Source organism: Bos indicus, chromosome 3, assembly GCF_029378745.1.
Source record: "Bos indicus isolate NIAB-ARS_2022 breed Sahiwal x Tharparkar chromosome 3, NIAB-ARS_B.indTharparkar_mat_pri_1.0, whole genome shotgun sequence".
Lineage (NCBI taxonomy): Eukaryota > Metazoa > Chordata > Mammalia > Artiodactyla > Bovidae > Bos > Bos indicus.
Genome location: NC_091762.1, coordinates 92,208,350 through 92,224,128, shown reverse-complemented (window position 1 = coordinate 92,224,128; position 15,779 = coordinate 92,208,350). Strand labels below are relative to the sequence as shown.

Here is a 15,779-nt window from a genome sequence, read left to right as displayed (position 1 = left end):
GGAGGAGGTTGTCATGGCCTCCTCCAGGGGATCTTCCCGACCCAGGGATTGAACCTGTATCATACGTGTATATGTATAGTCAATCCTCAACAGAGCTCCACAAAGGAGGCATTACAATTTGCCTAGAGAATCTGGACAACCTCCCCAGAACATGTCACCAGGAGCAGCAGGGGGCTGTCCTGCTCCTGCTCACAGCCACTGCATGCTGTGCCAATCCTCTTTGGAGGCCTCTGCCACAGCTGGGTGCCCTCTGCTCCCCTTCCCCCACACTGTGCCCAGAGCTGAAGTGGCATCTCCCGAGTCAGGGAGAACCCTGGGGAGACCAGCACCCAGCACACAGCCAACACCTCATGGAGGCTGCGGCCTCCCCACTCATGCTCTTAACAAGTCTAACCCTGCCCTTTTGGTCTTAGAAAGAGATGGGGCTTTCTGGAACCCAGGGGTGGGCCTGGGCCTGGGCCTGGGATGTCATTGATTCCAAGGCCTTCATTTGAAGGAAGGAGCTTGTCAGGGAAAGGTCAGCTGGAGGGTTAATCTAGGCAGAAACCGAACATGAACTCACAGCCCACACTGTGTTGTCTCCTGCTGTGTTCCCCAGCTCTCAGAACCTCAGCAAGATGCTAGAAAGCCCTGTGACCACCTAGTCTGCCCCCAGAGCCCCAGGCCCAGCCCAGACTCCTCAAAGGGCAGCTTCTTCTCAGGGCAACATGCTCTTACTCAGGGGGTCTACCTCAACCCACATGATGCCAAGGCATGTTGTTACAGGATTCCACTGGAATTCCCTTCCTCAAACCTCTTCTGCTACTAGGCTGTGGAATGTGACCTTTTTTTTTTCTTTAAAGGAAAAAAAGCTCAGCATGATCTGTAGAGAACAGGGCATGAGCGGAGGAGGGTCTAGCCTGCCCCCGGGCCACGAGAGGTGAGGACATCATCTGGGGGACAGATGTGGCCCTAGTGCTGTGAGAACACTCATGGCAGAGCAGCTCTCCAGCACAGGGGGAGAACTCAGTTTTAAGAGAAACCCGGGTCCAAAGAGAAAAAGGATAAACCAGCCCAAGGTCCTAATAAACCAGAGGTGAGAATGTGCTAACACCTATCCTTGAGCATCAGATCCATAAAAGTCAGAGATTCAAGGAGTTGGTTCAGAGCTCAAGAGAAGGTCCGGGGGAGGCAGTCATGGCCACTGGGGTCTCCTGGGATGGGAGGAACAGTAGCTGAACACAGCCTGGCCTCCTCCACCCTAGGGTCCTTCCGGAGCCACTCCCCTGCCTCTCCCTGCAGAGGCATTGAAGCCAGGAGGGTTTGGGGCGGCTGGGGCACGCAGCAGGACTGGCTGCAGCCCAAGGGCTCTGGGGTGTGGGGCCAGCTCCACGACAGGGGGCAGTCGAGGCCTGTGGAGCTGCCGGGTGCTTTGTTACCGAGCAAACCACCCAGGCACTGACTACTGATGCATAGCTAACAGGGCAGCAGACACTGATTTATGTTCAACTTTCCATTTCATCAGAGAGAGTTTACGGTGTGACCGTGTGGAGTTCACATTTGCGGGGAGGGGGGCAGCTCGAGTGTGCAAACGCACACACATGCCCACGGGTGCATACAGGCACACGTGATGGTCACGGCCGCAACTTTTTTTTTTTTCCTGTTTAGAAGAGAAGGTGATGGGGGCAGTTCTGCCTGACTTACCAGGAGTAACCTCCTGTCCACTGTTGCTAGGAGCCCCGGGTCGGTCATCTGCCCCGGGCAGACATTAGGCACCAGGCTGGCTGCTGGGCAGGGTGGGAGAGCAGCCCGACCTTTGAGAAGGTGGTACTGGCCTGAAAAGAAGGCTTCCCCCACCACTTCTCCTGTCCTAGCCTTTCTGCATGGGCCAGGTGAATGTGAGGGGAGCCTGCATGTGGGTTCACAGCAGGGAAGGGAGGAACAGGCCAGTCCATAGCGCTTTAGAGTGCCCTCTTGGGCACCCCTCACCGGACTGATGAGCAAACTAAGGCCCAGAGAGGGGAGGATGGCCCCCAAGGACACATGGCAGTTTGGAAGTAGGGCTGGACTCAAACCAGGGTGTCCAACTCCCAGGGCAGGGCTCTTCAGGCTTAAAGGGCACCCCTGGCTTCATTTCAGTAACCAAGAGATGCTGCTGGTGTTGGAGCCAAGGCTTGGAACAGGTGGGAGCTGGGGGTGGGAACAGCAGCGGCGCCCCACCTCCCAGCATGGCCGAGGGCCCAGCATTTGGGGCGCCCCGCCTCCTCTCTAATCCTTCTCAGCAGGGGTGACCCTGCCTTCTGTCAGTCTGGAGGCAGACAGCAGGGCAAGGGATGGGGAGGAGGGGTGCTTCTGTCCCCTGGAGGGCCTGGCACTCCCAGCCCTGATGCAGCACCTCTGTCCTCCCGCACCGACCTCCTCTGCTCACCAGGGAGCAGACAGGGGCAAGGGGCTGGGGTTGGAGAGCAGGCCCAGGGAGGGGAGGAATCCGCCAGCAGACAGAGGGCTCATCAAGAAGCTCTGAATCCCCCTCGCCCCGTCCAGAGCCTCTCTTCCCTGAGCAACACTGTGGCCAATCTGAGCCTCAGTTTCCTCATCCAGAAGTGGGAACACTGTCAGCCCTCAGGCCTACCTAACAGGCAAACACGAGCACAAAGGGAGAACCTTCTCTAACCTGGAGAACGTTCTACCAGCAGCCATGAGAAGGGTTCACCCAGTTTCACTTTAGGGCCTGCGAGCACAGCTGGAGAGGCCAGGAAGGGCCAGTCTGGACAGCCGTGGGACCACGTGCGGGGGCCCTCCCTTGTGGACGGGAGGCTCCGACAGGGCAGGAGGCATGGGAGACTCAGCGAAAAGTTGGCCCTCGGCCCTCACCTGCCTCCTCCTGCTCTGCTCCCCAACCCCCCAGCTCCAACACCCAGCGAGGGGCCACCCGGTCGAGAGGGGGCACCAGCCACAGCATTTAGTCACCACTCCAGCTCAGGCCTAGCCACCTCCTGAGATGACCACAGCCTGGGCTCCAACCCCATCTGGCCACCCGCTCCAGGCCACTGGGGCTTTTCCTCGGACCACCTCACTCCCCCTCTTAGGAACCTTCCATGTCTCCCCTTTGTCTTTAAGTTCGTGTGTCCATCCAGGCCTCCTGCCATCCCAAACTTGCCCTTTCACATCACGCGCAGGCACACTGGCCCCTCCATGTAATCAGTCCTGCCTCCTGCACCAGCCAGGCCGTGTGAGCCCACTGAGGGCAGGGTTCGTGCCCTCTTTGGTTTGCACTGCTCATGGCTGAGTGACTGGGAGGTCGCTGTGCCCTGAGGGACCACGTCTGGTCGATGAGTTAACAGTTGATCAATGAGCCCAGGCCAGGGCTCATGTGGTCCTAGCCTCAGTTTCACCAGCTGTCTAATGGGGATCCGGGCCCCCAGCCACCAAGTCTTCCTCCCTAGCAGTGGGCTTTGAAAACCTTAAAAACAAGGTGGTTTAATTTTCCCCCAAGTCTCCCCTAGTCCCAGACTCGCCAGAGTGGCCCTTCCTGTGGCAGCCACTTTCCAGCAGGAGGAGACTCGGTTCTCTCTGTGCTGCCTGCTCCCCGCTGGAAAGGAAGCCTGAAAACTAGGGAACTGCTCGAGACGCTGCCACCGGCATGTTCTCATCTGCTGGATGCTGATCTTCCCAGGAAACATACCATCCCACCCCAAGGCTCACAGTCTCCCAGGCTCTCTGCTGGGTATCTAGTCTCTACTTGGTTACAGCCAATGTCAAGGAACTCACTACCTCACTGTAAAATCAGCAGGTGGTAGCAATGCCTTCCCTGCAGAGACGTCAAGTGGCCTCCCTCTTCTTTTCTAAGGAGGATCTGAGATCTACAGGCTGACCTCACAGAGGCGGGGCTGAGTATATTCTACATGGCAGAGCTTCAGGTACTTCAAGTCAGAGCCCTCCAGAGGCTGTGTGTTTCCCAGAGAAACCCCAGCTGCCCCCATGGCAGATAAGCAGAGACGTGTATCTGATACTCTCGAGAGGAAAGGACCAAGGCTCTGTGTACCTCTCTCCCTCTTATTTCTGGATCATGTCTCTGGTTCCTGGGCTATAGGCATCAAGTGCTGCTTCTCCCCTCTCCTCCTCTAACTGATGGGGGAGGTTCTCCGGAACAGACCTTAACCTCCTTCCAAGGTGGTTGGGCTCGGCCAGAACAAATGAGGCCTCACTGGAACAGGGGACATCTCAGTCCCTACATGTCCCCTCATCGTGGTGCAAAGTATCTGGGGATGTTCAGAGCAGGTCAGGCTGAGACTTTGGTAAAGGGTCCGCCAGGGCTGTCTTTTTCAGAGAAGGCACGGTTTTTAGGCCTGTGGCCTCTGCTGACATTTGAATGGAGACACTGGCTATTTCTGAGAGAAGATGGCTAGAGTTTCTCTTACTCCTTCCATTATTTTCCCCCCTTTTCTCTTGTTCTCTATTCTTGCTTCTAGATAATCAGATTTGTATCCACATTAGGACCCTGACTGCTATGGAAGAACTTGAGGATCAGGAACCAGGAAGCTGAGTTCAGGCTCTGATTACAGCCCTCAGTTGTTAACTCTGGGCAGGGCATTCACCTTTCTGAGTCTCACTTTCCCAACCAGCCACGCCTCCTCTGCAGAAACACTGTGATTAAAATGAAAGTAAGCTGCATGGCCAAAAACACTACATAACTGAAAACAATTATTGGAATTTAAAACAAAACAAGAACAAAAACAGTCTGTACCCAATGCTCCCTTCTCCATGACCCCTCTGCCCTCCTGCAATTCCCCAGCTCTGGACCTAGAAACCCTCATTGGACAGTGCCTCCCTTCAAACCACCTTAGGGCCAAGGAGCTGGGGACCCACCCAAACCAGTGGGCCTGGCCAAAGCCAAGCTGAGTTTGCCAGATGTGCAGCCCAACTGACTTAAGCTGCGTGGAGGGGGAAAAAAAAAAAAAGCCACTGCTTGATTATGTAAAATCCATCTGGATTCAAAGCAGAAAATTCTGTAAGAAGGGCCCTCAGAGACCATCTGTCCACCCCCTGCTTCATCTACTGCTGAGGAAACTGCAGTCCAGAGACGGAAAGCAACTTGGCCGAGGTCACTCAGCAAGTACATGGACAAGCAGGGGCGAGCACAGGTGTCCTAAGACTCCAGTCTTTGGTGTCCTCCGCACTCCATACCACCATCCCTGGACCACCCCCTGGTCTGGTCAGATTGCTGCATCTACAGCTGGGGGCTGGTTGGGCTCCACTCCTGGAAATAAGAGTGACACAAACTCACTTTAAACATTTCCCGGGTCCTCAGTGCATGCGAGGTGCTGGGATGCCAAGACAAAGGAGGTCTTTTTTTATAAGGAACACACTGATTGAGAATATCCTTGCTAAGTTCTCCCATGACCTGGAGAACCCCACAATATTCCCCAGTAGTGGAACAGTAAGGTATGGTCAGGTCAGGTCTCAAACATCTCCCGGTCAGCCCTCAGCTTGGTAACAAACACATCTCATGCCCAGGACCATAGGAACTGTCCATCTCAGAAACCCCAACATGGAGTAAGGGAGAGCAAACAGATGGGACCTCATGTGATGATGGCTAAACCTTCTGATCCCAAGAGTGGCTTCGCAGCCTAGCAGTCAAAGGCCCAAGGAAGAAAGTTCCTTATGTTGCTTTCTAAGGGGCCAGGGGTAGGGGTGGAAAGCTGATCTCTTCCACCCACCCTGGAGGCCCCAACTAAACTGAGTACCAACTAGGGTTGGAATTCTGACCAAAAAATGGGGCTGGCCACCTTGGGACAGAGTTTGACCAAAGATGATCAGCCAGACTAGGCTGGCTCCTCGGTGGAAAGACCCTCCTGCCGCTGAGCTGTCTGCCAGCTGTGGTCAAGTAGGGGAAGAAGTTTAATTGTTGGCAGCAGATAAAACCTTCAATACCATCTCTACTTCCCTTCTAATATCAGAGTGACCGCCTCCAAGATGAGCGAGGGGCAGGGCCAGCAATCAATAGCTAATACTCCTGCTGTGAGTTGGCCTGTTCTGGAAATGAGCAGTCACTACCTGCTTAAGAGAGATACCTTTTCCCCACAGCAGTGACTCAGCCCGAGTGGTTCAGCATCCTGTCCAGGAAGGACTTCATCAGCCTTCAACTGACTGATGGAGAAAGGATGCCCCTTCGGGTGAGGGTCGGGGTGGGGGTGTAGCCAAAGTCAGCCAAGAAGCAGAGAGGTTGGGGCACACAGCCCCCTGCTCAACAATCCGCAAGCTCTTGATGGTTCACCCCGATTAAGGATCAGAGAAGACCTCAAGTCAAGGATAAGGGGTAGGGGGTCCATAGCTACCTCTGTTGGATGGTACCTGGCAGTGGCTCAATAAGGACAGGAGTAGGTCTGGGCTTTCTGACCACACACCCCTGAAACATCACAGGGGAGGGCATAAGAAATACATATGTCTGGAGTTAGGCCTTAACCATGGGCCACTGTATCAAAGCAGGAAGCTGGGAGCTGCCCACATATCAGACAGACTTCTCCTTGCCCCAGACTCAGGCCAAAACAGAAGTCAGCGGCCTATTTAAAAAAATCCAGCCGGCTGTTGTCCCCTTCTTCTTGCCACCGTGGCCTATAATGGGCACCTGGATGCCAGCGAGCAACAACAGGGATGCACACAGATGGAGCGTGTATCTGGGTGGTCTCTGTCTACCAGACGGGAAAGCCACTTCTGCACTGTAGGAAGGGCAGCCACGGTATCTCTGGGGAGGACATGAGCCTGGGAGAGAAGTTCCAACTGGAGAGAACACCAGGGGAAAGACCATTGCCTGGCTGCAGAAAACCGTCCTCAGCGGCTGGGAAGGTGGGTGCCGCTTGGCATGGACGACCCTGTCAGGCAGTGGTCCTTCAAGCTCCTGTCTTTCTTGGGTCCACGGATTTCCAAGGTTTTGAACATCTCACTCTTTCTCGTAAGTCTGGCCCCTCTTCCCAGCGCCTGTGGCCTTGTGCCAAGCCTCACCCCAGGCAGTGCTTGGTCTGGTCTAACCTGGAGCCTATACACCCACTTCCATTCCTGAGACAAGGCCCCAGTTTGGACCATATGCTAGGAACACAGACAAGACACATGTGTGGCCATCCAATACCCTAAGCTTCCATCCCCAAATCCCTATCACTTTGCTCACTGCCACCTTGGTGGGCAACCTGCAGTTTTCTGTTGAAGAACAGCCAAATTTCACTGATTTCCCTTCTTGGCTGGTAAGCAGCATGTCCTAACCCTCCTCTCCTGAGAGCGAACATCAACTATAACGTGAAACATTGCAAAGCAGACATGTCTTCTAGGTCATCTCCCACCCAGGGAGAAAAACCCCTTAATACCCCAAGAGGCACCTGCCCCATTTTTGCTCAGATTCCTCCAGTGCCAGGGAGCTTCCTGTGACCGCTGTCCCACTGCTGGAAGCATGCGGTGTGAAATTCTGGCTGTCACCAAGCCACAGTCTCTTCAGACTGTGTCTCCCTGGCCCCAGTTTTGAATTCTTGGGCTTCCCAGAAAAATATCCACCTTCTTTTCTATATAACAGCTCTTTCTAGATTCTTAATCTGGAAGAGCTAACCTTTCAAAGGCTGGCATCACCGACTCAATGAACATGAGTTTGAGCGAACTCCAGGAGACAGGGAAGGACGGGGAAGCCTGGTGAGCTGCGGTCCCTGGGGTCACAAAGAGTTGGACAGGACATGGTGACTAAACAACAACCAACCTTTCAAAAGGTGTGCATACCTCAGGCAGATTCTCAAACCCGACTGAGGAGAGGTTTGAAAGCATGTCAACCCCAAGAGCTCCATCATAAAAGTTCCTTCCAGCCCCCACAGGTCAATCCCTCTCCAATGGCCTGTTCCAGTCTCAATATGGTTTCAATCAAATGAGTCCCCAGAGGGGATAACAGAGATGCAAGAGGTGGTGCAGAGGGCATGGCGAGTGTACTCACCCAGCAAATCAGAAAGCTGTCTCCCCACACCCCACACCCCACACCCGAGAGCCCAACAAGGTGTCTTTTGGAGAAGACCCGGCTCTCAACCCATGAGCGTGGCTCCTGCCTTTGGCGGGCAGAGCATGGGCACAGATGCTTGTGGGACGCCTTCTGTGATCACACTCGGAAAAAATCAAGCGGTTAACCAGAGGGAAAGGATTCCCAGACCTGCCAGGATGGTGGGTTTTTTTGGTTTTTTAGATTACGCCTAAGGTTTGTAGTTTGGACAGGCAAAGTAAACAGTGACAATGACAGCACCAACAAAACAGAAACAAAGAACAGTTTACTTGTTTTGTTAAAAAAAAAAAAGCCTTTTGTTAAAAGACAGCCCTGCACCGGCCTTGGAAGCAGCCCCACTGCCTCCCAACCAGGGGCGGGCTGTGTCGTGAGCGCGAAGCTGGCGTGAAGAAAACAAACTCCGGCAGAAGTGACAGCACGCGCCGGAGGTGTCTGCTCTCCAGCTTTCTCTGCTCCCCTCCTTGGTTTTTGGAAGAGGTGGTGAGAGGGATGGGAAGGGAAGGGTTTGAACCAGCATGAAGCAACTGTATTTAGACCATGGCAAACTGAGCTGCTACTGACTTCTCTCTCTCTCCCTCCCTCCCGCCTGCCTGGGGCCTGGCCTGGAGGGAAAGGAGCACAGGGCCGAGGGCCTAGCACGTACCTGAAAGAAACCCGGAGGGATGGGGCCTCCCGGCATGCCATCATTGGGGGGAATGTTGCCAAGCACGGGGCTCGGGGCGGCTGCTGCACTCTGCGGAGACAAGAGGGTGGAAAGTAAGAGGCTGCACCCATGTAGACAGACGGGAGTTCTCACTCCCAGCCCCCTCCACCTTCTCCACCCATGTCCTCCAAAGACCGCCCCCCCATCCACACAAAACACCAGCACCTTCCCAGAACTGTCACTCAGTGGGTAAGAGATGAGCTCTCTGAGCCTATGCTTCCTCATCACTAAACCCCACAGACAGAGAAGCCTCGTGGCTACAGTCCATGGGGTTGCAGAATCGGACGTGACTGAGCAACTAAACCACGACCACCACCACCACCACCAGAACGGGAGGGCAATGCCCACTCTGGCGTGCACACACCCTTCCAAGCAGCAGTAGCCGTTAGTGAGCCCCGCCTCCCCACTCAGTTGCTTTAGTTCTGAAAAAGCCTCCGTAGGGCAGGCGAGGTGCCTCATGAATGGGGGTGCCCTCGCCAAGACGCTGGCATGCTGTACAGAGCAGAAGATCAATGAACGCCCACGGCTTAGTGAATCTACAGACAGACCAGCTGGGAAAGGCCCGGGAAATGCGAGAGGCGGGCAGGCATGTCGCTGGCCCCGTCAGGGTCCTGGGGGCCAGAGAGGAGGTGGGCTGCATTGTCATTACTTTTTCTTTCAAATGCTGCTCTTCCGGCATTTACCTGGTACATCTGCCTCAACAAATGCGTCCCAGGGGTGAACAGACGTTGCTCTCCCCAGCCTGGCCTCCTTCCAGACAATCTGTGTCCCACCTGTTCACATGGCCGGCATGTCTGTGCCTGGCCCCGTGCTCACATGGGCGGGTGAAGCTGAGAGAGAAGCCCCCGGGCCTGACCGCCCACCTGGGCCGGTGCTCTGCTCCCCACCACACTCTACACCTCGCAGGGCTGCTCCCACAGGAAGCCCAGACCCAACCTCGAAGGTCCCCAGACCCCACCAGGACTGAGCTTCTGAGACATAATCGCCAACTGTCCTCCTGGGGGTTCTGATGGGTCCTCTGGGACAACACTGAGCCCCTCAAGGTCAAGAAACAGAATGCTCTTCTGTTACGATTTCAGCCTGATGTCACCACTTCTAAGTCACTTCTCCTGCCCTTTCCTCAGCCACAAAACAGGACCCAGAACTCCTAACTCCCAGGGAAGGGAATGAGGGACTGTATGAATCCCCCAAACACACCACATGCAGCAAGAAAACAGACAGCCCTGGGAACCAGTACATTGGGGTTCAAACACTGTTTGCCTGGACTAGTGAGGGGCGGCCATGGCAAACCACTCAGCTTTCTGCACTAGGTTCCGGTCGCGGTGGGCCTAGCTGCTCCTAAGCGTTGGGGAGGATTAAGCAATGGGATGGGCTGTGTTTTGTAACCCAGGGAAGCTGGTAATCTGGAAGTAAGGAGGACTCGGGAGGCCCACAGTGGCTGTTTCAACAGACCTCAGGTAAAAGGGAATAGCGTGGGATGGGGCTGGCTTCTCTGGCCCAACATTCCAAAATGATTCGGTGTAAAGAGAGTCTGCCAACTATCCTGCAATGTGTTAAAAAACCCCAAAATACCAGGTTCTCCCCTTCCTACCTCCTTAGGTTGGAGGAGAAGCCAGCCCTGGTTGAGCCCCCCGCCCCGGTATCATCTAGGATGAGGGCTGCCTGAGGGAATACGCCTGGTTATCCATCAGCTGCACTCTTTGTTTGCGGTTGGTTGTTCTGCGAAAATGCAACTTTTCATGATTTACAGCCAACAATTACTCTGCAGCAGCAGCAGAAAAAAAAAAATTTTTTTTTAATTTTAAATGGAGTGAGGTAAACACCCTCCTATGCTGTCTTCAAGTTCTTCCACAGACTGGTTTTACACTTAACTCTTTAATAGTTCAGCAACTTATTTTGGTAAAGAACATAGATTTTACTCCTCAAATGGTCTACCAGCTTGATACAAGTTTTCCACTCATTTGAAATCAGGGACAAAAATCCTTACAAAGGCATTGGATGGTTTCTGAGCTTTTAAAAAATTCTGTCCTAATTCTGTCCATTCTAATGATCAGAGTTTTACAATTTTATTATCTTCAATTCTTTCGTGGAAGTTTTCTTATTTATTTTTATCTGCTTATCCTACGAAACTTCTATCATTTACGTAAGTCATCTTCCTACCAAAATAAAAGAATTCTTATATAATTTGGAGGGAAACTGATACCTTTCCAAAACAGAGGTACCCTCTTAGGAGGTGATCTTTCTCAAATTACTCATATTTTCGTTCAAGTCCACCAGTCAAGCAAGGAGGGTGGGTCAATGATGCTGATCAGAAAGGTGGGCAAGGGCAGGTGATACATTTGGGAAAACCAAAACCCTCTCTTGCCCTGATTAAATGTTTTACTCAACAAATGTGACACTGACTCGTTCTCAGGGTGAAGATGGAAACGGTGGCGCTCCTGACGACAGTGTGAGAAAGACTGAGTTGATGGCCCAGGCCCGGGCGGGGTGGATGGCAGGGGCTGTCTGGCCTGATGCTCAGAACAAGCCAGGTACTTTCACACCGTCTCTCCCTGAACCCCCAGGTGGCCTTCCAAGGCAGACACAAGCACCCTTACATTACAGATGAGAAAACAAGTGTCTGTGTGGAGAGCAGACTGAAGGTGGCCTCTTCCTACTTATCCTGAGAGTCCACATCTACTCTTCCTCAGCCGTCAGCTCAGAAACAACACGTGGCTTTTAAAGAAAGATCTGGAAAGCTTCAGCAACTTGGTTCTTTAAATTAGCATTATTCATTTAATATAAAACACTTTCTTATTATAGGACACAGCAGAGTAAAAAGAAAATTAGTCACTGTTTTTTGTTAAATAATATCATAAGCACTTCTCCTCCTCTCATTAAATGGTCAAAGAAAACATGGTTTTTTAATAAGACTAATATTATTCAACTAATTTAATTAACAGGGCATTACATCAGTGTTTGCTAACTTAGTAGCTACAAAATGGTATCTCTTTGATTTCTTTGGTATTTTAACTTAATCTTTTGGATCACTAACCTTTTAAAATGGTTTACACTGGCCATTTAGTAAAACAAATGACAAATCATTCATGTCGTTTGCTGTTTAGGTATTTGATGTCTTTCCTTAGTAATATACATGAGCTCTTTATACCTTAAGGATATAACATATAGATATCTTATCATTTAAAAGAAAAAAAAAAAAAAAACAACTTTTAAATGAAAACTTGAACCAGGTGCATGACTTGCAAGGCTCCCCTGACACCAAAATCTCTTTTTCCTACAAGATCAGGAATCCACGGTCCTTTGAATGTTAGGGATGGAAAATCCACAGTTCTAGTAGGGGGATGGTATAATTCTTTGACATCTGGGTGGAAATGGACATTTGCTACCCTCCAGTGAAAGGAAGGCATGTCAGTAGTGGCTCAGGTGTCAGGAAGCTGGAGTGATAACTTATCCTTTATAGGCTCTTCGAGCTGCAAAATTAAGTAGCTCTGCAGTGTTTAACTCTGTGTCTTAAAGTATGACAGTTACTGCCATTCTTTGATTTTGAGGCAAACAGAAACTTGTACAAAACTTTCAAAAGGGCAGAAAAGGACAAAAAATAAAATGAAAGCAGCAACCAGTGTCACAGGGAGACCAGAGGGTTAAGAAATCATTCTTACACATGAAACCCAATCCAAGGGACCTCACCCCACATCTATCGATGTGAGGCTGCCCTCACCCCTACACCTCAACAGCACCTTTACCCATCCCTAAGACCCAGCACCATGAGAGGCATACAGCAGGCGTTCGGTAAACAATTACAACTTTTATTGTTCAAAGACCTGCTCAAATCTGGCCATCTGGAGCCAGGCCTTTCCGGACTGCTAGGAATCGGCCTCTCCCTGTGGTTTCCAACTTGGAGTTAGAACTCCATTAAAGCACTCAGCAAAGTGTCTCATGTGAGTTTTCTCTAAAAACACAAAACCAAAACCCTCTGACATTCACAGAGGCTTACAGCACGTTGGGGCTATAGTAGGTGCCCAGGAACTCTTCCACCGGAGTAGAGGAGGAAGGAGTCAGGAGCCAGAGACCTCCCGCATGGGCTTGGGTAAGCCCCTGCCTGCCCTGGGCCTCTGCGGCGCCAAGTGTCAAATGATGGAGTTAAGAGAAGATGACTTCTGGAGCTCTTCTTCCAAAGTACTCTCCCAACCCAGTCCATACACCTAGCAGGAGCAGGGATTAGAAACAGCAGCTCCTAAATTTTAGGAAGGCAGACTCTAAATTTTACCTTTTCCCATTCATTACAGAACTCTTAGGACTTCCAGGGCAGTGGTGGTGCAGTGGTTAAGCATCCACCTGCCAATGCTGGGAACACGGGTTTCATCCCTGGTCTGGGAAGATACCACAAGCCGCAGGGCAACGAAGCCTGTACCACAAGTATCAAAGTCCAAGCTCTAGAGCCTGTGCTCCTCAACAAGAGAAGCCATCACAATGAGAAGCAACTAGAGAGCAGCCTCCAGTCGCTGCAACTAGAGAAAGCCTGTGCACGACGACGAAGACCCACCTAAGACTAAGTAAGTATTTAAAAACAAAGAATCAGATCAAAAAAAGAACCCTTAAGAGGTCAAAACTTCAGCACCACCTACAAACCTATTGATTATCAAAGCCTGGAGATAACAGCCAGCTCATGACATCTGGGCTCTCCCCTGCACCAACCGCAACCCCAACAGCCCCCCTTCAGCAACCTTTATCCATATACGCGTACGTGCACACATGGACTAAAAAAGGCAGAGTCAAATTGGGCATGCAGTTTGGCAACTCATGCTTTTTTTTTTTTTTTAAACTAACTAAAAATTCTTTTCCAAATAGAAAACAGGCCTTGCACTGAGTGGTGTGGCCCACTGCAGCCAGCTGCCTCCTCCAAGCCTCCGGGATCTAGTCCACTTGGAAAGCCTTAGGTGCCTTCAGACATCTGCCTGAAGCTGTAAAAGTTCCCCTCCCTGCAAAGTATTTTATTTTTGTTCACAGCCAGGGAGCCTTCCAAGGAGGGCTCATTCTACAACGTTCACCCTCAAGAGTAGGGTCTCTTTATGACCCCAGAATGGCTACACAGCCACCGGGGCTTAGGGGTTCACTGCAGCCCCTCAGCTCTGTTCATGTGTTGCAGATGCCACTCCACCAAACTCCGCTGTCAACAGCAAGGAGAGACCTGGACACTACCCCTGTCCCAGAGTAAGCACATTCTACCCCCCACTCTTACCCCTGGTAGAGATGCAGGGTTCAAACCTGCAGCCTTGGGATCTGAGCCACAGCGAGGAGCCTTGAAAGCCGTGCGAGGGAACCTGGGCTTGCCACTCAAGGCAACAGGGAAGAGATCTCAGCAGAAGAGCAAGTAGCTCAGGACAGTTGAGAATCCTATCTGACACCTCTTAGCCCGTGCCAGACATCCCAGTGCATGCCTGACAAAGTCACCCAACAGCACCAGAGTACCCAAGGCTCCACAAATGAACAGACTTGGCAAGTTCTGGATGTGGGCCCTTTCCTCAATCCATAGCAAGGAGTCCCATGCGACTCAAGGAACAGGGTCAGTCAAGAGGGACCAAGAGACAAGCTCCCAGGAGCCTCCTACTTCACATCTTGTATATCCTGTGGTAGGTGACATTCATGCTTCCTTCAAGAAGCAGAGCCTGGTGAGGGCGGGGTGGGGGTATGTGTTCCCTACAAGACAGGACCTTCCAGCCTTACCCTGAGACCCCCAGTTAGCCTCACCCACAAACTAGCATGGAATCCCCCACCCATTTTTTACTCTCTTAAAAAAAATTATTCTGTGCACAGGAAGCTCCTGGAAAACAGAATAAAAACACGCTCAGAGTGAACGGCGGGACTCCTGCCAGGTCAGCCAACCCCTCCTGACTGATTTACAAGGCTGCAAAATGGAACTTTGTTCTGCAAATCCCCTCCTTCCTCGCCACACCCCAATACCCAGGCGTGTAGCAGCACGGGGCCCACATGTGAAACCACCAAGTACAGCCTTCCTCGACTGAAACTCAACGCAGGCCACGTGGCCAGGCACCCAGGACACAGGGGTGCGTGGTGTACGGCGGTGTGCTCACAGCTCGGCAGCAGAGGACGCTTGGGGGGCTGGGGAGGGGGAGACAGGGGCGCTCCAGCTCTGAGAAATGAAGGCCTGTGAGAGAAGTTCATATTCCAGGGAGGGAGGGATGTTTACACAGGTGTCATCAGGTCAGAGGGTTCAGCATTCTGTGCAAAATATGGAATTCACAATTCAAAATACAACATTCTCTGCAAAATATAGGAGTGACCTGGGACCCTCTGGGCCAAGCTTCCTCAGTTCAGTTCAGTTGCTCAGTCATGTCCAGCTCTTTGCGACCCCATGGATTGCAGCACGCCGGGCTTCCCTGTCCATTAAGTCGGTGATGCCATCCAACCATCTCATCCTCTGTCGTCCCCTTCTCCTCCCGCCTTCAATCTTTCCCAGCATCAGGGTCTTTTTCAATGAGTCAGCTCTTCCCATCAGGTGGCCAAAGTATTGGAGTTTCAGCTTCAGCTTCAGTCCTTCCAATGAATATTCAGGACTGATTTCCTTTAGGATGGACTGGTTGGATCTCCTTGAAGTCCAAGGGACTCTCAAGCGTCTTCTCCAACACCACAGTTCAAAAGCATCAATTTTTTGGCACTCAGCTTTCTTTATACTCCAACTCTCACATCCATACATGACCACTGGAAAAACCATAGCCTTGCGTAGATGGCTTAGGTTTGTTGGCAATGTAATGTCGCTGCTTTTCTCCCCCAAGTTTCCTAGAGGGAATTTTAGCAGCATCAATAGACTGAAGATATAGCTAAGGGAATGGAGAGAATCTCATCACCCAAACAGAAAGGCCAAGACAGAGAAGCGGGGTGGCTAAAGTGGAAGGTACAGGAAGAGGCCTCTCGGTTTTATGTGCAGACCACAGAAGAGAATCCATTTGGAGAACAGAGGTTCTAATTCTGCAGCTTGGAAAAACACACAGAGCTGTTGCTACGTGAAGAGACAGAACTGGCTGGAGTTAAAAATAGGTTTGGATGACACAG

General features: G+C 51.8%; 1 protein-coding gene across 8 annotated transcripts in view; it reads right to left on the bottom strand.

Annotated features, from left to right (window-relative positions):
• Window positions 1–15,779, bottom strand: part of SSBP3 (single stranded DNA binding protein 3) — a 166,206-nt gene that overhangs the window by 40,614 nt on the left and 109,813 nt on the right. For all 8 annotated transcript variants that reach the window (XM_019958248.2, XM_070786487.1, XM_070786486.1 and 5 more), the window contains one exon: window positions 8,649–8,738. In XM_019958248.2, the coding sequence (XP_019813807.2) occupies window positions 8,649–8,738 (90 nt within the window). The remainder of the gene's footprint in view (window positions 1–8,648; window positions 8,739–15,779) is intronic.